The sequence below is a fragment of the Pipistrellus hanaki genome (assembly GCF_964339955.1).
Source record: "Pipistrellus hanaki genome assembly, chromosome: 12".
Taxonomy (NCBI): Eukaryota; Metazoa; Chordata; class Mammalia; order Chiroptera; family Vespertilionidae; genus Pipistrellus; species Pipistrellus hanaki.
The window spans coordinates 14,420,117-14,446,753 of NC_140514.1; the positions used below are offsets into that span (position 1 = coordinate 14,420,117).

General features: G+C 42.7%; 2 protein-coding genes and 1 long non-coding RNA gene across 5 annotated transcripts in view; 1 reads left to right on the plus strand and 2 right to left on the minus strand.

Moving 5' to 3' along the window:
* Positions 1-14,300, minus strand: part of LOC311630798 — a 44,064-nt gene extending 29,764 nt beyond the window's left edge. Inside the window, exon 1 of the long non-coding RNA XR_014796458.1 lies at positions 14,106-14,300. This is a non-coding gene — a long non-coding RNA (uncharacterized lncRNA). The remainder of the gene's footprint in view (positions 1-14,105) is intronic.
* The window catches only part of RBKS (ribokinase), a 90,332-nt gene extending 64,162 nt beyond the window's left edge, over positions 1-26,170 (plus strand). Inside the window, exon 8 of one of the 3 annotated variants that reach the window (XM_084900191.1) lies at positions 25,849-26,170. In XM_084900191.1, coding sequence (XP_084756317.1) covers positions 25,849-25,878 — 30 coding nt within the window. In that variant the 3' untranslated portion in view covers positions 25,879-26,170. Of the gene's footprint in view, positions 1-12,919; positions 13,168-20,977; positions 21,318-25,848 lie in introns of those variants that run through there. The other 2 variants (XM_084900192.1, XM_084900190.1) reach the window with 2 other exon arrangements.
* MRPL33 (mitochondrial ribosomal protein L33) lies at positions 14,751-26,281 on the minus strand. The gene is made up of 4 exons (XM_084900206.1): positions 26,179-26,281; positions 25,330-25,348; positions 23,521-23,627; positions 14,751-15,057 (listed from the first exon to the last, which is right to left on the minus strand). Exons 1-4 carry the CDS (start codon positions 26,198-26,200, stop codon positions 15,008-15,010), a joined length of 198 nt encoding a protein of 65 aa, XP_084756332.1. The 5' UTR covers positions 26,201-26,281; the 3' UTR covers positions 14,751-15,007.
* Positions 26,282-26,637: the final 356 nt, after the last annotated feature.

The window sequence follows — 26,637 nt, forward strand, 5'->3', positions numbered from 1 at the left end:
ACAAATAAAATGAAATGAAACAATGCTCAGGTAATTGCTCTGAGCCTTTCCATTGGATGTCCTGGCTGCCTCTTTGGGGAATCACTGATCCATGCAACAGAGAAGCATCTGGAGCAGAAATTCATCCTGCACCTAAAGTCAATAATATTAGAAGGAAACTCATGCAACATAATGCAAGTTCTCGTATGCCGCCCTACCACCTGTGCGCAGACACCAGCTTCCTCCCAACAGGAGTGCCTTCACGTAACTATAGGCTTGTCCCCCATGAAGTGGCAAGTGAGCCCACTTGGGATGAATTTGAGTTGTGCGGACAGCAATACCAGGAATTCCAGCCAAGGCACACACAGGCCGTGTGAATCAGCCACACCAGCTTTCAGCAGCAAGAGTCGCAGAACAATCGCTCAGTTCCTCCCTTCATTTTTACTGTGTAGACCTGGCCCAGGACCTAAGAGCAAAGCAGCAACTCTAAGGAAGCAGCACATTATAAATAACCCAGAGGAGCCTTTTATAACAGCAACTGCCTGCTGATTTTGTGGCCTAACAGCTCAAGCAAAAAGGATATAAGTACAATATTGGGCAATGACTAATTACTCAAAATTTTGTGCATCAGCAGAAGTGGAACCTGCGGTTGGTGCTAATATTATCAAATGCCTTTGACGTTTAATAATCTGGTAGCTCTGGGTTATTTAGCATGCCATTTTCACAGAGAACAATGATTTTATTTCAAGTGCCTCTCACTGAAATAAAAAAAAAAAAAAAACAGCTGTTAGGAGACGAACATTTGGCAGAAAATACTTCAGCGGAATCATTTGGGAGATACTAAATCACACTGGATTAACTGTTTTCTGTCTAGCTTCGTGGAGTCACAAAGAAGAAAGATCACTGACCACAGAAGACAAGGCCAGCCTTTAGAACCCAGTGAATCACTAACAGACATTTTAGCTTTAAGTGCCATTTATTCACCAATATATAAAGTTATTTATATACAAAGCTTCCATTAATATTGCCTGAAGAATGGGCCCTTTTTATTCCAGTGTTAGCTCATACTCAGGATTCTCCTTCTCTTTCATTAATAATTGAATTCTTTAAATTATAGAATAAATTAGCCCACCACAGACATTTTGGCCAGAACGGGGCTTGTAACCAGTTGTAAGTCTCCGCAGGCCATTCTCTGTGGTTGGCCAGACAGAAGAGCTGTGCGGGTTGTGACTGGCAGTGGTGCCTGCTGAGCACGTTAACCCTGACCCTGAACCTGAAGAGGGCTCCGAGCCCCAGGGTCCCCCCTCTCTCAGGTTGCCAGAGGAGGGCAGAATCCCAGGTTGACAACAGACCCTCATGTGGTCTTCAGGCTGGCCAACCGCTGGTCACACTGGTGCGACAATGGAGGCACGGTGACATCATGACATGCTGTGGGCACAGCCAGTTTCAACCAAAACACATTATGCCCAGAGCTGCTTTCATGTGGCTATACTGATGCGGGAACATTTTTTACGTTAAGTAATTATAACTGAAACATGAACTTCTCTTTTCTAAACTATCAAGCAATGTACAAAGCGAACAGCTTTACCTTACGGTCGGTTCCCATTCCTGGGGTGGAATGGGAGACGGGTAAACATTTAAAATGGACAGTTTTCTGAGATGGCTCAGGATCGCCACAGGGTGAAGCCCAGGCTTGAGCTGAGGGGTAGCATGAGGTGCAGAAACGGGGTAGGTTAAGAGATATCTGTTCTGTATGTTATTTAGTATATTGAGACAATATGTCTACATTTTTTTTTTACATGGCATATTTATGCAAGTGCTAGCCCAAAACAGCTTCATCAAAATGCCCCGTTTCCATACTGGTGTGACTGGCCAGCTCAGAACCCATCCAAACCCAGAAGCCGAGAGTGGACCCTGAGACACAAAGTCAGGCCCCAGATGGATCCAACAAATGACCTCTGTCCATAGGGAACATTGCTGACTTGAACCAGGAGCCATTTGTCAGCAGTAATGGAGCCCAATCAGTCCATGGTGCTGACCTCGGAGGCAGTACGCCACAACCATATACATCCATGTGGGTTGGGATGGGCGAAACAGTGGCAAGCTGGTGGGGTTTTTTTTTGCCTTTGACTCGATTTTAAATCAAATTGAAGTGATACACTTATTATGATCATCTGCACTCTTACAAATTATTACTAAATATTTCTGGGCACCAATAAATAGAGAATCTAGCAGTTCTGGGATGAAGTTTGATAGTTTTTCTTATTCTCTTGTAGTTGAATTGTAATCGATATAGTATCGTTTTTTTTAATACCACTTACACTCTTTCTGAGCAGTGAAATGCTGCCCTCAACATATGTATCCCCTCTCCCCCGCATTGATTTTGTTCTCGACCCCCCATTGACCCCTCTCTGTTTTCATCCATCTGAATGAAAGAAGGCTTTAGCCCCATAAACCTCGTTCCAGATAAAAATGCATAATTCAAGAGAAATACTGATGTCAAAGAAGAGAAGGCACACCAATTTGTGTCAGCAGTTGCTGTAAATTAAAGAGGAGTACAAGGAGAGTTTAATGTAATGTAGATTTGGAAATAAAATTAGAACCAATATTTAGGCAGTCCTCCGCCTCTCTTTTCCCTGCTGTGACATGAAGGATTGACTCCCAGCTTAAGTACCTAATGTAGTTCATTTTTCTTTTTTTGCTGGATTCCCCCCCACCCCCCCACCACCCAATAAAATGTTGCCTGTTTATCTTTGGCATCTAAAATCAGATCTTTTCACCTTCTCCATTCTTATCTCAGCAGAGTAGTCAAGAGGAAGAGTCAAAGTTTTCCCTGTACCTTCCACACCCAGCATGTTTGCAGCACAGAAAGGACCCCTGCCATACCAGTCTCCCTAGTTCAGCTGCTAAATAGTTATTAATTCTTCCTTCAGAACTGAGTCTCTCTAATGGGGGTGTCACCCCGTGGCTTCTTTTCTTTTTCTAAAGCTGGAAAGTAAAAGGTTGATAATGAACATGTCACATGTGTGCTGAACACTCATGAGAATTCTGTAGCACGCGTGCTCCCCTTTACAGGAGTTACGGTGGGAAGCTTCACATTTAGTCCAATCAAACCGCCATTGTTCAGAACCTTCAGGTGGGTGGGGGGTCGTATTTGAATGTCCTTTAGAGCTGGTGTGTATTATAGTGGCCCACTATTTTTGCAACCACAGGATTCCCTAGCTTGATCCACACCTTAATCACTAAATTTAGTTTTAACAGATTCACTCTTCCCAGAAATAAATGCCTCAGCATTGTGATTCTCAAAGTGGGCCCCGGACCAGCAACATCAGCATTACCTGGGAACTCATCAGAAGCAAGTCCCGAGCTCCACCCCAGGTTTAAGGATCAGAAACTTTGGGGGAGGAACCCAGCAATCTGTGGTTTCATAAGCCCTCCAGGCAATTCTGAAACGCACTCTAGTTGGAGTACCACTAACTTAGAAGATGAAATAGTGCCTTCATTGAGGACAGTCAGAGGTGTGCTACAGGTTTTAAAGTTATACCAAAACAGACGTTTCAAGCTCTTTGTGAACAAAGCGGAAGTACATGTGTGGCCTCTTCAGGGGGCTGCTTTAGTGGAGACTGGCCTTCAACAGAGGGAGTGTCACTCCTGCCACCTAGCCATGAACTTGAGCAAGTTCTCGCACTTGGTTTCTCATCTGGAAAATGAAAGGCCCGCCCTATCTACCACACAGGATGATAATGAGATTCAAAATGAAACACGTGTACAAACATGCTCTGTCAACCAGAAAGCACTGTGAAAAGGTGACAGACAAGTCATTCTGCTGACAGGATGCTGACAGTCTGGGCATGGTGTCAGGGCAGAGCTGGGAGAAGGCCTAGCCTGGTCCATCCTTTTGACTATAGAATGACTGATTCTCCACCTTGGTGGGTGGGTGTGCCTCAGATTCTGCCATGTAAGCCCACCGATTTATTTGGTGTTAAGAAAGGAAAACCATTGCCTGGTCAGTGGCTACAAGGGGCTTGAAAAATATATCCATCTTCAGACATGCTGTTTTCTATGGAAAGCTCTAGTGATCGCTTAGGGCACACATGTATGTGGGCACTGAAGCTCTCCTGCCCAGAATTTGCCACACACCAGCAGTGAGTCTGTACTGAACCCCGCCTCAGCCCTGTGCGAGGGAGTCATGGCCTTCGAGAAGGAAGCTAGGTGTCCACTGCCACATATTAATCATTGCAAAGAGGACCCAAAAGAAAATACAGGCTATCCTCAAAAAAATATACACACTTTAACAGCTGATAGCCCAATTTTGAAAATGAAATGTGTTTTAATAAATACTGCATTTATAATTATCCAAAGTGTGTGTATACATTTTGGGGAGAAACCCTATATGGAGTTATGGAAGGAGATTTGCCTTTGGGTGGTAAACACACAATGCAATATACAGATAATGTATTATCGAACTCTATACTCGAAGCCTATATAAATTTATTAACCAGTTTCATTTCAATAAATTGCATTTTAAAATATTTTTAAAAAAGAAAATCCCTCAAGCAAACCAAACCTATAGATACCAAGATTTACAAGCCAGAACAGTTCATGTGTCTGTGCTTGAGAAGAATGGGGGTGGGTTATACCTTAAAGGTTAGCCTTTACTAACAACTCCACCAAAGGAATTCTCAAACAGCAAGCTCTGGTGCATTTATCATTGAACTTAAAAACGTCACAGCGTGTTCAGTGAACATATCTGGGCAGGAAGGAAGCTAACTCCGTTGCTTCAGTGATTATTGGGAATGCAGGTTTAGTAAGGAAACAGTTCCCCCAGGCCAACATGAATTTCACTTTTCACAAAAAGTGGCAGCTAAAATCAAGAGATAGGTATGAATCTAATTAGTTAATTATGATTCAATTATGGGATTAGACTATAAAATTATTTTGCTCAAAAAATGTTTACCTATTTAACAAATCTATATCGACAGAAAGCAGATTAGTGGTTCCTAGACATGGGGGTAGAATGTGAATGAGGAATGACTGTTAACAGGTACAAGGTACCTTTTGGTGGGGGACAAAATTGCCTAAAATTAGACTGTGTGATGGTTGTTCAACCCTGTGAATGTAGTCAAGAACATTGATTTGAATACTTTAGGCACATTACATAGTATGTGAATTATAGTTCATTAAAGCTGGTTTTTAATCAAATAGCTAATAAATTGTAGAGCCAAAGAAAATATTGTGCCTACTTAAAAGACAGAAATAAAAAGCACATCAAAACTTCGCTGCTGTAGTTTCATACTCAATTAATATGAAATATAAGGCAGAAAATATTTGCTCTTTTCGTCACAAGAGTACTTTAAAAGAGACAATCTCAGCCTAATAATTGAAATTTAAATGTAATAAATTAAAGTGGCTAGTGGTAAAAGCCAAAGTCATTGACATTTATGACATAGTGATTTGTCATGTTCCCTACAGATTTATTTAGGATAAAAATCAGCAGCACTTACACAATAATGATAAGAAAACTAGTTCTCATGTCCATCATGATGTTCCTAAAATGATGTGTTTTGGGAAGGTTGAGGTTGGGAAGGATGTGATCTCATCCTTCTGATGCAAGTATGTGCTGATAAGAGGAGACAGAACTGTTCAGATCTGAGCTATGAAGCAGAGCTTTTGTCTGGTGTGAGCAGCACGTAGCTCAGGTACATTTATCGGACAGCCCACTCAGTCTTGTCTGCCGAGGAGAGAACCTTTGCACTTTCCTGCCTTGGGAAGAAGATAGGCTAGGCCACATAGTTCTAATCTCCTCGTAAAAGTTCTCATTCCAGGGTGTGGTTTGCCAAGGCTTATTGGTGGAAGAGCCACACTCAAGGGGCCAAAGAGCTGCGCATGTGGCTCGCGAGCCGTAGTTTGCTGACCACGGGTCTAGAGGAATCTTTATACTATTCATTTACATTTATTTTTTTTTATATTTTATTGATTTTTTACAGAGAGGAAGAGAGAGGGATAGTGAGCTAGAAACATTCATCGATCAGCTGCCTCTTGCACACCCCCTACTGGGGATGTGCCCGCAACCAAGGTACATGCCCTTGACCGGAATCGAAACTGGGACCCTTCAGTCTGCAGGCTGATGCTCTATCCACTGAGCCAAACCGGTTTCGGCTCATTTACATTTCTTTAATGTCCTCCTCATAACCTCATAAACTACCTCCTCTGCCCCCTCAGAGGAATGGGTTTCAAAGACCCTGCCTGCATATACAGATGGCCACTGCTAGAACTCTGCAGCCTTGTAACCAAAAGCTACAGGACCGTAGCTTCTGCCTCTTCCTGGCTGCGAAAGCGTTCCTGGAAGCCCTCACCCTTCTACTCTGCGCTGGGAGCACGAGGCAGGCACAGCATAAACCCCATGCCCTGGAACTCAAGGGATCATTTCCTAGAACCTTGACCCTCCTTGTTCCTTAGAACCCTTGTCTGGCCCCTTCTGACCCGGTCATGGGCTTTCATTTTCAAAAACATTATTATAATAGCTCATTAAAGGGCCTCCAGATGACACATCTCGTCTATCTCACCTTTGTTACACACAGTTCTGCTCCAGGCACTGGGCTAGGCCTTTGCACATATATTATCTAATTCAGTATTTACAATAGCCCTACCTCATAGGTCACAGAGAAGTTGAATTACTTGCCAGAATGGTGAAATCAGGGCTCCAACGCAGGTCTGTCTCATTCCAAACCATTTACTGCCTTGTCCCCCTCGAGAAAACATGTTCCCAGCTATGTAGAGAGGAGCCTCACTGTAGGTGTCAAGATAATGAATTTATCATTCTTAGAAGATGACACAGTTAAGAAAGAAGGGAGAAGGCACATTTTTACGCCAGGTTTGTTTGTTTTCCCTCTGAGCTGTTTCCCCAGGGGTCATAACGCCACGTCTCCTGCCAGTCCATGACTAACCCGCCCTGGACAAAGAATTACTTTTACTTTCCAAGGCCGAACCACACACTCATGCCTCAACCTCCTGCAAACAGGAACAAGGCAGAAGGCCCATTCTTAAAACGTGGAAGCAAGAGCAAAGCAGGGCTTGCCACCACGCTAGCCTGAGGGTAAGCCACCTCAGCACTTGGTGTGGCCCTGCCTGCATAGGTGGACGGCAGCAGGGTCCCTGGTGGGTTTATGTTGTTCTCTCTGCCTTTCCTGAGGCCCTGGCAATCTTCTTTTTTTTTTTTTTTTAAGAAGACAGCTTGAGATTTAGTCATGTTTCGTCTCATCTGCCTTTTCCCTGGCTTCCAAAGCCACAAGCCTGGCTGAGGAATTCAGGTCCACAGTGTAGCCTTTGGATGGCTGTGTAGGGAGAAGTTTTTAAAAGAAAGTGGGATCTGCTTGTCAGATGGAATGCGTGAAGACATCGAGAAGGAATGCAAGGGCTTTAGCTGTAGGGTCCCTCAGCAGTTTGAGTGATGAGTCATCCAGTGTGGGTAGAGATTCCTAACAAATGAAGCCTCCTGATGACATAATTCTCGTAAGATCGTCTGAGATCTATTGTAACCGCCTGATTTCATCACATGGGGTTTTTCTCTCCATCCCCTGCCCCAGCCACACTTAATACTCATCATGCCTTCCAGCTCATCCATTTTTCTATCATCTGGAATTTGACAAACTAAGACTTCCAGAAGTCTGTCTCATTGTCATCCCTCCTCCAGGGCATCTTGACAGCATGTGCTCTTCACCGAAGGCCAAGGACAGGAGCCTCCGGGAGGGTTCCTAACCCGGGCTCCCGTGTTCAGGGGAAACACGGTGCCTTCAATAGCGTGCCAGTCGGCAAATATGTGTTGGCCTAGCTAATACCTGAGTTGAGTCTAGGGAAGACTCCAGGCCAAGGTATGTCCATGAATGAAGACTCGAAGTTCAATAAATGAACAGGAAGAACAGATAAAACTGGAAAAGTAGACTAGGGAGCTTTGTGTGCCATGCTGGGGAGCTAAAATTGTACCTTAAGAAAGATGAGAAACATTCAGAGAGCTTTCTGGAATGGAATGGAAGTGAGGTGGCCATTTGTACATGAATGGATTGGGAGGGGCCAGACTGGAGGCAGAGACACTGGTTAGGAAGGTGATGCGGTCCTCTAGAGGTGATGTGACCAGGGCAGTGGGAGTAGGGATGGAGATGAGAGGACAGATTTGAGAAATACATACATTGAAACTTGGCAAGCGGAGGTTAACTAGGCATAAGGGAGAGAGATATTCAGAAGACCCCAGATTTTCAATGTGGAGCTGCCACAAACTGAAAAGGTAAGAAGAGGTCTGTGTTCAGGTAGTTATGGATTCAAATCAAGCATGTTGAGTGAGAGTGCAGGAGGCTGGTGGAACAGACTCACAGGTAGATATATGAATCTGAAGTTAAAGAAAAGTCTGTGCTATGTATATGGTGAGTATGCATAACAGTTTAAACTATAACTACATAGTACATAAATCACTCAAGAAATTATGGGGAATGAGAAGGGAAATGGGCCAGGACAGAACCCAAGGGAATACCAGCATCAATGGGGCAGGAGGAGGAAGAGGGATTTGTGATAGAGACAAAGAAGGAAGGTCAGAGAGACACAGAGACCCAGAAGAATCCATTACTGCTCCGTGCCTCTCCCCTTCCGAAACCTAAGCCCTCTGGCTGTCCTATCCTCAGAAGCAAGCTCCTTTATATCCTTATCTCCCCACACAGCCTTCACAGGCGAAAGCTGCTCCTGGTCCCAAAGCTGCCAGCCATCCCTCCTCTACCATCCTGTAGTGTAGAGACTCCTCCACCGTTGAGGTTCATCACTTCAGTTATAGAGCCTTGACCTCCTTTCCTGAAAATTCTGTTTTTCTAAGACTGGCATCTACATCACCATTTTCCTCTCCATTCCAATGCTACCATCATGTAGGATGAGCTGTCACCAAGTCTCAGGGTTCTTAGATGCCCTCACCTAGTGACTCTTCACTTTCACTCCAGCCTCCCACTGCCATGGTGACTCCCAGGAAATGGTTAATACCTGGCACTACTTCAGTTCTGTGGGAATAAACCTCACATCCTACTCTGACCACAACCAGCTCTCTCACCTCTTTTCCTACACTTGTTCTCACTTTCCTTAGATTACTCCATTTTCTTCTGACCTGTTGATCCCCTAATGACATCTCTTCCTTCCTTACCCAGGTTGGACTCTGGCTGTTCATCTGAAGTATTCCCAAAACCTTTGCTTCCTTTGCACCCCTATTCTTCCCTCACCCCTGCCCAGGGCAACTCTCTTCTCCGAAAATGGGACCCCATACAGAGGGATATCATTAGAGATTCAGTCTTCACTCTATCGTCCCTGTCATTCTTCATCACTATAGAAAACATAAGCCCTTCCCATCAGGAAATGGGGCAATTTAAGCAAAGTCAAAAGCCTAGTCTCTCTTTCCCAAAATAGTTTCTCCACCTGCTCTGTTGCTGGATTTCCACAGGTGTCCTTGGTGCCACTCACTCTTAACTACCATTTACCACCTTTATTTTCACCTTGAGCAAGTTATTTAACCTCCTTGAGTCCTAGGAAACTGGCTCTACCAGTACCAAGACCAGAACTTCCCAGAACTCAGGAGTGTAAGGGCCCTGGGGAGAGCAGGAATTTCAGAATGCCACATCCATTCTGTAAGAGGAGCTCTTCCTTAAGAGGAAATTATTGTGAGAACACAGTGAATAGTAGCCACCTGGGTATTTCTGTTGAAGAAGGAAGAATTATGCCATCACCCCTTTTGGCACAAAAATAATTTTCAGTAAAAGGTTAAAACCATCATGTTGTATCAATGAGAACGATTCCATTATTCCAAGAATGATTGATTGGAAAGTACTTTACTTGCAGGAAATCATAGTGATACAATACAGCTTCCACTTTTAAAGCACTTTCCATTAAAAAAATTATACCTATGTCTAAAAATAGTTATACTGAAGATGTGAATCAATAGCCAAGTAATTTATTGGCACTTGAAAGCCCTGTGGTATAAACAGATTCAATACAATGGGACTATCAAGTAGTTCTGGCTGTAGCAATCTAACCTCCATGTTCATGTCAAAACAAAGTGACATGCAGTTCAGAGAGAGTCACCTGGCCACCTTGGAAGAGAAGAACACAATGGAACAGGACCAACTGGTCAGGTCAATGCAAAGCACTGAGTGACACAGTGAGAGAGACAGAGGGGACAGAGATGTGGTTGGTCACTGCCCTCTGTTTTCAAAGAGTCCCCGACTGTATGCAGGCCTGTACACAGAATAGCACAATGTCCCAAGTATCCTCGGAGGAGTGCTGAGTAATATGAGCTAGAGAGATTCTTTTCAGCATGCTTTCCTTCCTTCTCGCCTTTCTGCCTGCCTGTCTCCCACAGCCATGTACCATGTGGTGTGATGTGAACAGAGCATGGAATCAACTGGGTCTGGACGCAAATTGCAGCTCTGCCACTAACTGTGTGACCCTGGACAAGTTATTTAATGTCTCTAACACTCAGCTCCCTTAAGTTTCAGGGGGCTCATTAATAAAGATGAAATGAGGTCAGTCTTGCGTGTGTATGGAAGTACTCAGCTTTGCTGCCTCCTGATGCAGAACAAACAGTAAAGTTTACTCCTATCCTCACCCTTCTACTCCTCCATAAAGGTTCCACCCCTTTCTTGCTTAAATTTCAAAGCGTTTTCCCGCTGTTGGAGGGAATGTGACTTCTAAGCTAGCGTGTCCTGATCTTCATGTCTTTGGGCGGGTGGCCCATCAGCTAGGAGCCTCCCCCTTCTTTGTGGTTTTGGACTCAAGAGGACCGACTGCTGCCCTCCTTATGGTAAGACTGTGGAGCTCCACCTCCATCAATCCTCTCACTTCTATGAAATGAGAAGGTGGAGACTTGGGCAACTAAGAGTTGATCCATCAGCAGTTGTTGACTAAGCGCATACGTCTTTTAAGGATTGTATAAGGAGGTAGTCATCAAGGAATGAATTCCACAAGCTTTCTAGCCATGCACAAGAATTTAACACGTGGGATTGCCTCAATCAAGATTCTTGGTTGAGGACAAAAAGCATCCATTTGTGTTACTGGCATGGGACCTGGATGCCATTACAATGCTGCCACTAATACTTCAGACCTCAGTTTTTCTGAAGTCACTGACACAGCCAGAAAATGTTGCTCCCACCCCCCTCGGCTCTCAGATGGGTGTCACTGCCTGGTTTTTAATTGCAGAGGAAGTAGCCTCAATGATAGGGGTATTCCCAAATGCAGGAAAGAGCATCTACCAATTCAGCTCACTCCAGCATTTCCACTTAATTAAGAAAAAAAGGGAAATCATCCAGAGACTAAAAATAGACAATTTGAAAATTCATTAAGTGACTGATGGTGGTTTTTAAAACTTGTTTAGTGACATTTCTTTCCTGAAAAACTTATTTTAATAAAATTTTTAATTTTTTTAAATATATGTTATCTATTAATTTTTTAGAGAGGATGGAGGGAGAGGGATAGAGAGAAAGAAACATTATCAATCAGCTGCTTGATGTGTAAACAAGGGAAAATGTCATTTTCCTTAAAGCCATTCACTATCTCATGAGCTCACTCTGTTCCTTCCTCCTCCTGGGTCTTCTTCCTTCCAGCTTTCCTTCTCTCTATAAATCTGTCTCATTCCATAAGGACTCCCTTCTTCATAGAGCCTGTCTTCAAAACCTTTCTTAAAATCCAAACTCTGCCACACTATTTAGCAGTTAATCCACAATGGGTTATACTCCTTCTCTAGTACCCATCACTATGCTGCAGCCAGCTCATGAAATACATCAGCTGCAACTGAAAGTCTTGTAGGCCAAGGTCTCTATTAAGGCTGAAGTATAACTTCAAGGTTTGTAATGAAAGCTCTTTTGGGGGGCGGGGAAGGGGAGAAACCCAGCAAACTAGGAAAAACTGGAAAATGGCCCTGAATGCTGTTAAATACCAGAATGATTTTTCAAAGTGAACTTGTTTAATTAATTTATCTAAAATGCATTTGTGCCGAAACCGGTTTGGCTCAGTGGATAGTGTGTCAGCCTGCGGACTGAAGGGTCCCAGGTTCAATTCCGGTCAAGGGCATGTATCTTGGTTGCGAGCACATCCCCCGTGGGGGGTGTGCAAGGGGCAGTTGATTGATGATTCTCTCTCATTGATGTTTCTAACTCTCTATCCCTCTCCCGTCCTCTCTGAAAATCAATAAAATATATTTTTTTAAATAAAATAAAATGCATTTGTTAGCCCTAGCCTGGTGTGGTTCAGTGGTTTAGCATCAACCCAGGAACCAAGAGGTCACTGATTCAATTCCTAGTCAAGGCACATGCCCAGGTTGTGGGCTTGATTCCCAGTGCGGGGGAGGGGGGGAAAGGGGGGCAGGGGCAAGCAGGAAGTAACCAATTGATGCTATTTCTGTTATCCATGCTTCTATCTCTCCCCTTTCCTCTCTCTAGTAATCAATAAAAACATATCTTTAAAAAAAAGAAAAAAAGAAAAAAAAAATCCTAGTTACAGCACATTCTGCAAAATACCTGACCAGTTCTCAAAATGATCAAGGTCATCAAAACTGAAGAATGTCTAAGAAACTGTCACAGCCTACAGGAATCTGAGACGTGATAACTAAGTGTAATACGATATTTTAGATGAGATCTTAGAACAGAAAAAGGACATTAAGCAAAACTAGGCAAATCCAAACCAATATGGAGTTCAGTTAATAATATGTCGCTACTATCTCATTAGTTGTGACACATGTACCACAGTAATGTATTTACAGAACTGGGTGTGGGGTCTATGGAAACTCTCGTCATATCCTTGGAACTTTCCTGTAAATCTAAACCTATTCTAAAATAAACATGTCGTTAAATATTTTTAAAAATACAAGTTTGGGGGAAAGAAGAGTACATGCTCATCTCCACAGCTGTCCTTTGCATTGCAGGGTGCTGGTGACAGTTTTGTAGGAGCTTTGGCCTTCTACCTGGCTTACTACCCAAATCTGTCCTTGGAAGAAATGCTCAAGAGATCCAGTTTCATCGCCACGGTCAGTGTCCAGGCGGCAGGGACACAGTCATCCTATCCACACAAGAAGGACCTGCCACTTTATTTGTTTTGATTGCTACTAACTCAAAAATAAAAATACCTGGAAATAAAATGTTCTTGAAGGTGGCCAGTCTTAATTAGCTGCTTGCCATAAAACGTCTTCTCCTTTCTTTGCAAATATTTTCATTTACTAAGTCATCCTCAAGCTTTCATCTATTTCTTTACAATCATTAATTTCCTTGCTTTTCATGCAAGAGCTCACCAGAAGCAAGGACTCCGTGCATGACCAGGACCTGTACAAACATTATACTACTACTCGAGAACTGGCAGGCTCTACTGGCAACAGATCAGGAACACTAGCAGAGGTTGTGGACAAGGGTCTACCAGAGCAGAAAATGTTCAACAAGGGAATGGGGGCTTATGGATTGGACCACTCAAAGAGGGGCAGCTGATATTCAGCTTTGGCTTTAGCATTGTCAAAGCTTCTAGTTTTGCAGGAGAAGCCAGAAGTTTTGGATGTTTATTGAAATCTTTGAATATTTACGTGTCAGCAACTCATTTTTTTTTAATGTAAACACCACCTGTGGGCCACATTCAGCCCATGTGCTGAATAGACAAGTCACTGGTTAAGCCAGTATTTAGGTTTTTGTTTTGTTTTTAAAAATGCAATTCATGCATGTCCAAGACCCTTTACATGGGCTTAGCAAGTAAGATCAGGTGAAAGATTTTTCTTGTAATTCAACACCATTATGTACAGTTCCAATCTAAAAATAGCCAAGATCACACCTATTATTGCTTTGAACCAGAGCTTTAACAAAAGATGCCATAAAAGAGCTGACTATCAATGCCACAAGCCTCCAAGACTCAGCAAGAATCTGCATCTAATTCCATTTCCAGAGAGAGAGCTCCTCTTGCATTTCTTCAGAGACACAGACTGGGCCCTGGGAGGGAACACCTGTTATTTTGAAACAGTATCGGTTCCTTAATGCTGGTAGTCATGGTGGGCACTCTCGTTCTCCCACATAAAAGCTTTAAATGGGGTAGGACACAAACTAGTAGAGCTCAGAAAATGAGCTAATCCTTACCTTCAGCCAGAAATTCGACAAGAAAGTTGGCAATTTTGAAAATCTGTGGGAAACAATAGCTTGAGTGAGAAAGTACATAGATCTGGGCAGAGCAGGAGTCTTTATCTAAACATTAAGGATTGTCAGTGGAATTTCCAACCTGGTTAGCTGTGCGTTAACACCAGGCCCCCAGAGCCTTCATTCTAGCTTACAGAAATAACACAGAACCTCTTATTTTATATAGATAGATGATAGATGATAGATAGATAGAATAAAGGAGTCCAAAGCTGTGCTAGAAAAATCATAGATACTGCATTCCTAACCTGAGTTTGAGAATACGGACCAACAGTATTTTCCCTAAGTATACTAGTATAAGCACAAATCAAAAATAGTTCTCATAGTTTCCTTTGTGTTAGAAAGCTGAGGCTGGCTCCCTTCTTATCATTCCTGCTCACCTTTGCCATCTCTGTTATGGAGTTTTTTAAAGATCATTCTAGAGTGTGACTGCCTTTTCTAGAATATCAAGGAGGACCAGCCTGGAAACTCTTGCACAAGTCTCACTGTGGAAAATGTTCTTTCAATACATGAAACAATGGTTATTTTTTAGTAGTGTAGTTGTGTTTTTAATTTCAAATAGTGAGGGAAAACATCACCAAGAGACAATAGTACAGGCTATTTTAATATATTTTATTACGGGCTATAAAAATATCTAGAAAGATAAAGAAATGTGATGCAATGATATATATCCTAATATGAAGAACTTTCTTTCACTGCATTGTTTTCTTCACAATGGCCTTCAAATCACAGGAGGCAGAGATGCCGTGTCACTTCCTCTTCTTTTATTTCATGCTGCAGGATTTCTGAATCAGTACCCCGCCCTCAGTCTTCTCATTTATAAATCAAATGCATTTTCAATCCATTGTTTAGATGGAGCGTATTTTTTTCTGTTCCACAAAGAGGACTCTTGCTCTCACTACAGAAGGAGAAAAAAGGATTATGGCAGAAAACTGAGTATCGTAACCATTTTCTAATAAAAATATGTACCAGACTATAAGCCCTCTCTTTTGTCTTACTTCCCTTTGGCATGGGGATGGAGTTGACTTGCAAGCTCAGCTCCTTGATCCCAAAGGCCAGAGAAAATGGAAAAAAGGAAAGGGCCAGCCAGCCAGTGGCATCCTTAGTACCCCAGGTCACACGTCAATCAATGTGAAATATTCAAATTAAGCAAGAAAATTATGGGCAAAAGACGGAAAACACTCGATGTCATCACCCAGTTACATATTAATCCACTCTTGTAGGGGGTAAGCAAAGACATACTGGAGCTGGACTCCAGAAAAAGGGCACTAAGAACTGAGCAGACAGAAGAGAAGTAACATCCATATTAAGCTTGTACTTTCCAGAGATGCTTTCATACCCCAAATATGGAATTTCTAATTTGGCAACAAAATTAACATTATAACCACAATCTCATTATTACAAATATTGGAGAGTGCAGTTCTCTGAAATAAAACCAAAACAAAAGTCCTGACACTCAGAAGAAAGATTGGAGACTCGATGCTAGGCAATAAGGTTTTCATAGTTCCTATAATGCCCTATAGTCCTCCATTAACTTCATCTATCTATTTATCCTCTATAGATCTCTTTCTCATCTTCCCCACCTGCCCCCACTCTCATACACATACACACACACACACACACACACACACACACACACACACACCACTTTATTCTTCTTTACCAAAAAAACAAAAAATACACCCAGGAACTCAAACTAATATGATATAACAATTCACTTGTCCCTACCATACAAAGAGATTTTAGCTTTTTTTTTTCTTCTTCTCTTCTATAACCAACACAGCCACTCTATATAGGAGATGCCAAACTGTCTATGATTAAGCGTTAGCTAGGGAGCTTACTGAAATAAATCCCTGCCCTCATTCTGGTTCCTCAGATTTAGGCTAGGACTGAAAGTCTATATTTTTAAACCCTCATGATTCTAATGAGCAGCTGGATTAAGAACCATTAGCCAGTCGATATAATTTTATCTATAATATTAATAAAAATAAAATTTACCTATTACATAGAAATATTTTTCATTTATTTCAAATCATCTAACATTAAATATAAGCAGGACTGATGCTCCTTCAGAATCCAAGAAAGACTACAAAACATAAAAAGGTAGAAAAAACCTTTTCCTATCAGACAATATTATTCATTGCAAGAAATATTTCTCCATGTTTTTCTACATACAGCTAAAAAGATAGATAAAAGAAGGAACTTGCTTTACTGATAACCAATCAGGAGATTATGTAGGTGTGAACAGGAGTAACTGACAAAGATTAGCAAAGCAAAGTTTTATTGATGAAAACATTTTGATTCATTCCCTTAATTCAAAGAATAAATACTGAAGTCCACAGAACTGTGTTAGGCCACGTGGAGTTTACAAAAGTGTAAGAAGAGTCCTTGGCCCTGCGGTTTGGCTCAGTGGTTGACCCATGAACCAAGAGGTCACTGGCTTGGTTCCCATTCAGGGCACATACCCAAGTTTCGGGCTCAGTCCTGATCAATGTTTTCCCTCTCATCGATGTTTCTATCTCTCTCTCTCTCTCTCCCTTCCTCTCTCTCTAAAATCAATAAAAACATATTTTTTTAAAAAAGGAGAAAAAGAGTCCTTGGGTATCTGGTGTGAAGGAATGGCAGTAAGAGGTAGGAATGACAGTGGGGCTTCATGGCCTTAAATGCTAGACTGACCACAGGGGATGGTCCTGATTAAGAAAGAAGAAAAATCAGGAAGATTAATTTGGCTCCGTGTAATAGAAAGAATAGGAGGCCTGGAGTCAAGAAGGTTGGGTTCACACGTGGGCTCCATCTTTCTCTGCTCTGAGTCTCTGGGCAAATTTCTTAAAATACTCTCTTCCCATGAGGGAGATAACTCCAACTCCCTCACAAGGCTGCTGCCAGATACACAGTGAACACTCAGTGTGCGCTAGCTGAGCACTGCTATCCACAATCATAAACATAAACGTTGTCAAAATACTTTCTGCTTACTACATAGAAAAAGGAATCTGTCAAGTTGTTTCCCTTCATTGAACCTAAACCCATTCTGCTTCAATTAAAGTCTACATTGTCTTGTTTAGTCATCCAAGGATTAAAACTGGCAAGTTTTCATTTTCATGATAAACCTTCGTATATTTAACATTTAATAAGCTTATGCCTCAGCCTTTAATCCTTCCTCCTCAGAAATTCGCATCTAGCTTTAGGTGAGGTAGAGGAGCTTAGAAGGGCAGAGGCTGCCTCTAGCCATATGAGACGCTCAAACAATTGAGAGTGTTTCTGTTTCCTTAGCCGATTTTCTTCATAAAGCAGACTCACAACACATTACCCTTAAACCAACCATTTACTAGAATATGCTGGGAGATCTGCCCAGCTATTTGGTACCCTAAGGCATGGGCAGGCCCCAAGGCAAAGAGCACGCAAGCCTGCAGGGCGTCAGCAAGTAGGCGGGCAGAAAGCCAAGCAGCCTGATGTCCCAGAACATTCTCTCCTTCCAAAAAGACAAAGTGGTGCTGCCAAGGCTCGTACCCCTGCTTACCAGAAAAACTCTAATCGTCTGTTTAAAATTTATATAAGAATCTTCTCTCCCACTTTCAACTAAGGTCAGAACTGCTCATGGTTATATCCTTCCCCAACCTCAAAACTTAAACCAATCGAACAAATAAGTTCCTAACACAGAGTCCCCTTGAAATGGGGGGGTAGGGGGTGGGGAGAAAGAGAATGGTCCTAGGAACATCATCCCACCGCCACCACGAATACCAAAATCCATGGATGCTCATGTCCCTCGTATAAAATAGGGAAGTATTTGCATATACCTACATACATCCTCTCTTTTACTTTAAATCATCTCTAGATTACTAATAATATTTAATACTATGTAAGTGCTATCCAATTAGTTGTTATATTGTACTGTTTAGAAAATGGGAGGAAAATAGGAGAATCCAAGATGGCTGCTCGGGTAGGCAACTAGCCGCAGCCGCACACAACAATTTTAATAAAATACAACTAAAATATAAAATGGACATTACCCAGAACTACAGGAAAGTCGACTGACTGGAAATCCTACAACAAGAAGCAAGGAGAAAACCAGAAGGAAGCGCGGAGGAGCTGTAAAAGCCCAAGGTACGGAGACACGCGGTGCACGCGAAGAGGACGGAGCCGGAGAGGAGGGAGGCCGAGTGCCTGGCGGGCGTTCCCTAGCGGAAAGGAGATAAAACTCCGGCTGTGCTGGGCCCCTGACTGCTCTGAACCTCCGTTCTGGGCCAGACCCCGGGGACTCAGGCTCAGCCAGAGGGAGCTGGGCTGTAAGTCGGAACCCCGGGGTAGCGGAGAAAGGAGGTCCCGGAGGCGCGCACACTGCCCCCAGAGAAGGAACGGTCGGCTGTGCCGCGGGATTGCCCTGACGGGAAGGAGACTGGGGCTCCAGACTGCTGTGAACGCCACCTCCAACTCCACTTCCAACTGAACTGAACCCCAATACCGGGCTCATTGTGGGAGAGCATAGACTGTTTGGCAGCAGGCGAAAATCGAGGGCACCTTTCTCTCAGAGGCGCCGGCAGCGAGCACTGAAGGACCCGCATAGGGCGGGGCTGACGGAAGCCAAAGCTGCAGGCTCCACCCTGAAACCCCGTCCCATCTGTAACTGCGAAATGCGACAACAAAATAGATCACAAACGAAAGAAATGGAGGACAAAAAGCGTCTGGATATAGAGTTCAAATCTACGCTTATAAAGTTTTTCAAGAATTTCCTAGAAAAGATGGATAAGGCCTATGAGGATATGAAAAGAGATCAACTAGAATTAATAAGGAGTCAACAAGAAATGATAAGGGATCAACAAGAAATAAAGAATACATTGTCTGAAATAAAAAATATTCTACAGAGTCCTAAAAACAGAAGGGAAGATCGCAAGAATCAAGTCAAAGATTTGGAACATAAAGAGCCAGAAGACACTCCTCCACAGAAGCTAGAAGGCAAGAGAATCCAGAAAATTGAAGATAATGTAAGAAACCTCTGGGACAACTTCAAGCGAACCAACATCAGAATTATGGGGGTTCCAGAAGATGAGAGAGAGCAAGATATTGAAAACATACTGAAAGAAATAGTGACAGAAAACTTCCCCCACCTGGTGAAAGAATTTGACTTACAAGTCCAGGAAGCGCACAGAACTCCAAACAAAAGGAATCCAAAGAGGACCACACCGAGACACATCATTATTAAAATTCCAAGAGCAAAAGATAAAGAGAGAATATTAAAAGAAGCAAGAGCAAAGAAGGTAGTGACTTATAAAGGAGCACCTATACGATTGTCAGCTGACTTCTCAACAGAAACCATGCAGGCCAGAAGGGAATGGCAAGAAATATTCAAGGTGATGAATAGCAAGAACCTACAGCCAAAAATAAGCTACCCAGCAAAGCTATCACTCAGAATCGAAGGCCAGATAAAGAGCTTCACTAATAAAAAAAAGCTAAAGGAGTTCATCACCACCAAACCAGAATTATATGAATTGCTGAAGGGGGTTCTTTCAGAAGAGAAAGTAAACAAAGATAAAAATTATGAACAACAAATACGTAATTATCAACAAGTGAATCTAAAAACCAAGGAAATTAAAAAAATCTGATGAACAATATTAACTGTTGAATATAATAGAATCAGAGGTATGGAAGGGGAGTGAACTGACGATTCTTGGGGAAAAGGGGAGAGGGGCGTGGGAAGAGACTGAACATAAACTGTGCACCTATGGATGAGGACAATGGGGAGAGGGGAAAGGGCAGAGGGTGGGGTGGGAACCTGGTGGAGGAGATCAATGGTGGGGGGGGGGGGAGGAAGGAACATTTGTAATAATATGAAAAATAAAAACTTATTAAAAAAAAAATGAAAAAATAAAAAATAAAAAAGAAAATAAAAAAGAAAAAAAAAAAAAGAAAAAAAAAGAAAATGGGAGGAAAATAGAAGTCTGTACATGTTCAGTACAGACATAACTACATAATACACATCAACACATAACTCCCCCCCCACCCCCCGAATATTTTCTCTGCATTGGTTGAATCCACAGATGCGGAACCCATAAGATACAGAGAGCCAGCTGTACCTCCACACTAAGGATGAAAATTCCAATACATTTTCTTACTCAAAATAGTACAGAGGTTATTCAACATTTATTAATGTTGTACAAGTTCCCAAAAAACTCTACAGGAGCTAAAATGCGAGAACATAGGTATGCCTCGTTTAATTGAGCTTCCTTTACTGCGCTTTATAGATTGCGTTTTTTACAAACTGAAGGTAAGACCACCCACCAGCAAAAAGATTATAAGTCGTTGAATGCTCAGATGATGGTTGGCTAAATCAGATGATGCTAAATAAAATATTTTATTTAGCAACAAAATATTTTAAATTAAGATACGTACAATGTTTTCTAGACATAATGCTATTGCATACTTACTAGTCAGTATAGACATGACTCTATATGCACTGGGAAACCAAAAAGTTCATATGACTGATTTTACTGCAATATTGCAGTGGTCTTGAACTGAACCTGGAAGATCTCTGAGGTATGCCTCTACTTTATTGTAAAGCTCATCACTTTGAGTTTGCATCAACTGATAAAAAGAAATCAGGAGGAGAAAAATGCCACAATCCAAAATCATATTGCTATGTATGGTCTGAATATTTGCATCCCAACCACCCTGAATTCACATGTTGAAATCCTCACTCCAGAAAAATGATGGTATTAGGAGGTGGAGCTTTGGGGAGGGGCTTTGGTCACGAGGGTAGAGCCTCCTGAATGGGAGTAATATTCTTAGAACAGAAACCCCACTGACCCTGCGTGCCCTCGCACCAGGTGAGGACACAGCCAGAAGGCAGAGGCTAGGAACTGAGAGGCCCTCACCAGAAACGACCACGCTGGCACCTTGATCTTGATCTTCCCAAGCCCCAGAAGTCTGAGAAATACATTTCTGTTGTTCATCAGCCACTCGGTCTGAGGTATTTTATAACAGCAACCCTAACGGACTAACACACATAGTTTCTCATCCTAGTAATTTTCCACTATATAAGGTATCACCCTGCAATTCAGACCCCTAATCATCAGGTACAAACCTAGTTCCCTTTTTACTATAATAAAGAATGACCAGAAATTTTAACACCATAAAAATAGCAGGGCATTTTATTTCTGTTAAAGAATGGAACTCACATGCCGAAACCGGTTTGGCTCAATGGATGGAGCGTCGGCTTGGGGACTGAAAGGTCCCGGGTTCGATTCCGGTTAAGGGCATGTACCTTGGTTGCGGGCATATCCCCAGTGGGGGGTGTGCAAGAGGCAGCTGATCGATGACTCTCTCTCATCGATGTTTCTAACTCTCTATCTCTCTCCCTTCCTCTCTGTACAAAATCAATAAAATATATTTAAAAAAAAAAAAAAAAAAGAATGGAACTCACACAATTTTAAGGTGACAACTACTTCTTAGAGCCTTTTTTAAATGCCTCCTCACATTGGTCCAGCCCTTGTTTTTATTTTTCGTAGACACTGATGAATGCAGCACAAGAAAGTGGTTGTAGACCAGGGGTCTTCAAACTACGGCCCGCGGGCCACATGCAGCCCCCAGGGGAGTCTGATCCTGCCCACCAGGTTTTTTGGGCAGTGAGCGCAGCCAAGGTATTACAGTAGGAATTAGTAGTTCATATACGTAGTCCGGCCCTCCAGCTCTCTGAGGGACCGTGATCTGGCCCCCACTTTAAAAAGTTTGAGGACCCCTGTAAATGTAGACCTTCTTACTGAAGGCGGCTATGAATGCAGCTGTCAGCCAGCATTCGCACGAATGCCAGACCGGAGGGTTTAGCCTCCTGTGAACTCTCTCAAGAACAAGTGCTACAGAAAGTGGTTCAGGCCCAGCCTTTGGAGTCAGATGGTCCTGATTTCAAATCCTTGTTTTGTCCCATGTTTCAGCTGTCTGTCCTTGATTCGAATTCCTCAGCTACAAAAGGGTTTTCAGATTGCCTGGTGAGTACAGGTGCTTGTGTTATGATTGATTTGTAGCATCTGAAGACATGAAGGCTTGTGTAGGTAAGCAAAAAATACACAACTTTCCATTCTGTCTGGGTATTCACAGGCACTAGTCTGTTTCCTTTCTCCCAGAGACCACTGTCTTCAGTGACCTATATTGTCCTTTTCTTAGTTGTTTCAGGCAGGAAGGTAAATTCATTCCCTCTAACTCCATCTAGACTAGAAGCGAGAGTTCGTGAGTTCTTGTTCTTAATGAAAAAGCTGATTAGGAAGTGTCTGTCTTTCATTATTGATTAATTTTTGGAAATAAGGTTCTGGTACCAATTCCATTTCTGATCACCAAGTGGATGTCTTTAGTTAACTCTTCCTACAATTCAACTCAATTCTGACACTATCTGCCTAGAGAGAGTAACTCGGGAATAGCCAGACGGAAGTGACCTCAGGAATGAGGGCGGGGCATAGAGCTTCCACAGCGTCTCAGGGCTTGTTACTCTCCCAGAACCTCCATGTGTTCACCAGCCCAGAAACTCCAGTACAGAATCAACCATAAAGGGGCTATTTAAAAGCAAGGGCAGAAAAACGAAATGAATGGCCCTAAGTTTTCAAATAAGGAATGTGTTTGCTAGTTGATTTTGCATAAATCTGCTCATGAAATCCAAAAACGGGACGGCTTCCACCAGCAGCAGTAAGGGGCTGCCTGTTTGTGAGCAGGCAATCGGGCCTTGGGAACACTTGTCCCTTCTGAACAAATACTTCTACGTAACGAGACCGTTTAGAGGTGCCGTTTATTAAGTTCTTTTAGCAGATGGTATAAAATAGAAAATGAAATGTCCTGCCTTCCTGCATTAATATATAAAAACCATACTTCTTGAACTAAAACCTGGACCTACTTCCTTTGCAAATGATCCCAGGAGGTCCTTCCCTCTTCTTCTCAAGAAATTCAACTCTTTGTTTCCAGGGCAATACCACTACTCTCTTTACATGGCTGGTTTCTCACCTCAGATCTATGGATAACTATCTCCTACAAGAGAGACTGATCTATCCTAGCGAAAGTTGAGATCCACCTCTCCTCAACTTTATCTTGTATCTCAGCATCATGCTTGTTTCTCATAGCACTTCTCATAGCATAATTTGCTTCTTTTTTTTTTCTTTCTCTCCAGACCACATGCTAAAAGTGCAGGGACTGAGCCTGCCGTGTGTTGTAGCACATCCAGTAGCTGGGACAGTGACCGGCAACACAGTAAACATTCAGTGCACACTGACTGAATACATGCTAGTGTCAAGAGGGCCAAAAACCTGCCACTGGTCAGCATCGGTCTGGAAAGAGCAACAGGCCTTGAAAGCATTTGACTTTATTGGGGAGTAACTTTTCTGAATCTTACCAAATGGATCATAATGCAGTAGCGTCAGTTTCTCCCCCAGGCGGCTTCTCTTGGTGTTGAAGGAGAAACCTGTCCCAGCTTGGCTTACCATTCTCACTAGAATGTTCCTAAGATTTAAAAGTAAGCTGTTAGAAGCTGGAGAAATGGATTAAAATCAGTCACAAGGAGCTGGCACATTTTGAGAACCCGACCCAGTAGTGTTAGTTGTGGCCCTCAGAAGGTTGGCCCTCAGAAGGTTCAGTTCTAAGACGGACTATGTGTTCTGTCAGTCACAATTTCAGTGGTTTTGATTCCCAAAGTTTGTTTTATTACAGAATGACCTAACCAAAGCAATAAACACATTGTAGGCCACCTCTTAGAAGGAGCAGAGGTCATGAGGGGGGGAAAAATACAAATGTACTGGTAACCCTAGGTGGCCAGTCTGGAAATCATAAAGACAGCTGTCTCCTAAGACCCCCATCTGCCAGGGATGAGCAATAAGAGTAAAATCAGGAAGGGACAAAATTAAGGGATTAGAACTTTTCTGTTGCTAACATTTAGCACCTTTCCCCTCCTTATATATTTCATTTAAGTTACAGTCCTCCAAAGCATAAAGTTCATGTTTTGCCTCACTGGACGTTTTAATACGTTGTAGTGTTTGTTACATTTTCCTATGTCTTGTCGCGCCCTACATAAAGCATGCTGTTTTATTTCTCATCTAATTCCAAAAAGAATAGGAAGCACCTAAGATACACTGTACATCTTTGCATCCCTTTCCATGCTAAGCACAGTGCCTCATACATGAGGCATACAGTATTTGTTGATTAAGAGAGATAATATTAAGCCATTCGCTCAAAAAGATTTAACAAAAAGCTACTACCTGCTTACTCTGTGGAAAGCACTATGGGAAATGCAAAACTCTATTAAGGCTGCATCAGCTCCCTGGAGAAACTAACATTATAGTGTGCAAGGTGAATGTGTACAGGTCTGTAAGGCAAAACATATATGACATATGTCACAAGAAGGATACAAAGAACATGAGAGGCAGGGAGTACCTCTAAAAATACTGAAAGCATGAGAGATTCCTACAGAACCTGGAGGTGGGAAATTCCCACATAAATAACAGGATTGTGGGAAAAGCTATATGAATCAATAAAAGATACTGGAGTGGAGGGAACACCAATATACATATTTAACTTTAATAAAATTAAAAAAAAAAAAAACAGAACAAAAACCTAGTCTTAAAGATTTGTGACATGTCTTGGTTTGTACACAAAGGTTGAATTACAATTTTCCTACTTTTAACATACAACAAATCTTCAATTACTGTCTATAAAATTTATTTTAAGATAACAGTTTGGAATTTATAGTCTCTCTGGTACATCGTGAATTCTTTAATCTTTGCTAGTTTTGAAATGCTTCTACCATGAGTTCAAAGGATTATAAAACTCATTAAAATAGGCTTTATAGTTTAATCAGATCACAGACTGTCCTGCTAGACTCCTGTAGTGGGCTCCAAACAGCCATGCGTCCCCAATTTGAGGAAACAAAAACACGATGGTAGTCTAAACAGAGCTGGGCACCTTGATGGCTTCTTAGGAACAAGACAGCAAGAGCTCCTTTATTGGAATGCTCACTTAAGTAGGTCAATTGGGCAAAAGGAAAAATATTTTTTTGAAAGAGTTTATAGGGCCGAAATAATTCACCATGTACGGTCCTCAAACCAACTTTTAGAAAATGGGAGGCCAAATGCTGTTTAACATAAGGATGTATTGGCAGCAGCTGGACTAAGGAATGTAACATGAACAAGTTAAAAAAAATTTTACTTACTTTGATTTGCTCTTGGCAACTTTTTGTAGCAAGGACAGGTTGAAAGAGAAAAGAAAAAAATATCCATTTATTATTTTTCTTAAGCAAAGTTCATATATACGTCATTAATAACCAAAAATATTTACGTCACAAAGTACGCCATGGGCTGTCACTTAGGTCACTACTGCCTCGCTACCAGGGGTCCGGTTAGGATTTTATAACACAAGGTAAAAAGATCCAGACCGACACAGTTCTGGATGTAATGCTCTGCACGCTCTCTTTTCTGTTGGACTACCTTTCAAATCTTCCTAGAGTGACATCTGCTCCCTTTATTCCCTTTCTAAGGTGCAAAGTTTTGCACTGGAACAAGGATCTTGTTTGACAAGTTAACCAGGGGGAGGAGGGGAACAACCTAGCGGGGCAGTCAGCCTGGTGCAGGGAAGAGCACTGTCTTGGGAGTCAGCACTCCCCTCACTGCCCAGCTGTACGACCTGGGGAACGCACTGCCCCTCTCGGACAGTGCTGTTTCCTTCCCTTTAGGGTTCGAAACGAACGGACTGGAAGTCCTGAGGTTTTTCCCAGACCGAACATCCCGTGGTTCTGCTGACACACCACTCCTGCTGTCCTAACGAACCACACACAACCAGACCCCGAGGTGCCCCGCAGACCGCCTGGACCTTCTTGCCCGCAGTGACACGCGCGGGGCATGCCGGGCGCTGTAGTCCTCAAGGCCCGGGAGGCCGCAGCCACGGCCGCCCGCCGGCGCCCCAGTCCGCTTCCCCTGGGCCCTGCCAGTCGGGGCCTGCCCGTCGTTGCCCCCGCCCTCGCCGCAGCCTGGCAGCCGCCGCCTCGTTCTCCAGCCCCACTTACAAGAGACAGCCGACAGAAACATGATGTCAGCCCCTCCACAGCTTCCTTCAGCGGCCCAAGGTCACTCGACAAACTACTTCCGGGGCACAGACCTGTTCCGGAAGAGGCGGTCTGAAGTGGCCCCGCAGCCACGCCCCTCCGATGTAAACCTGGAGTCGAACCTGCTTCCCACCTGTGCTCTTTACTTGCCAGGTGTTTTGTGTGTGTGTGTGTGTGTGGCGAGGGGCGTCTTTTTTCTCTTTAATGAATATTCAAGTAAGAAGAGTCACTTCTGTCAGAGGCACTTCCAATGGGAACAAAGAAGTTTTTCCCCTTTCTGTGATTTCATTATGTTAGTATCACTATAATGGATTTTTATTCATTGTTTTTGTAACTAACCATGTTCATTAATATTTTGACAGTCAAATTTTCCCAAATCAGCCACTTCTCCAAGCTGCTATTGCCATTAGGAGCTCCTTC

What these genes read in the sequence shown, in the direction of transcription:
- MRPL33 (XM_084900206.1), bottom strand. Translation starts at nt 26,200, where the DNA reads ATGTTTCTGTCGGCTGTCTCTT. An exon ending in ACTGCATTATGATCCATTTG is followed by an intron (nt 15,058 to 23,520) that starts GTAAGATTCAGA and finishes CTCCTTCTGTAG; the next exon opens with TGAGAGCAAGAGTCCTCTTT.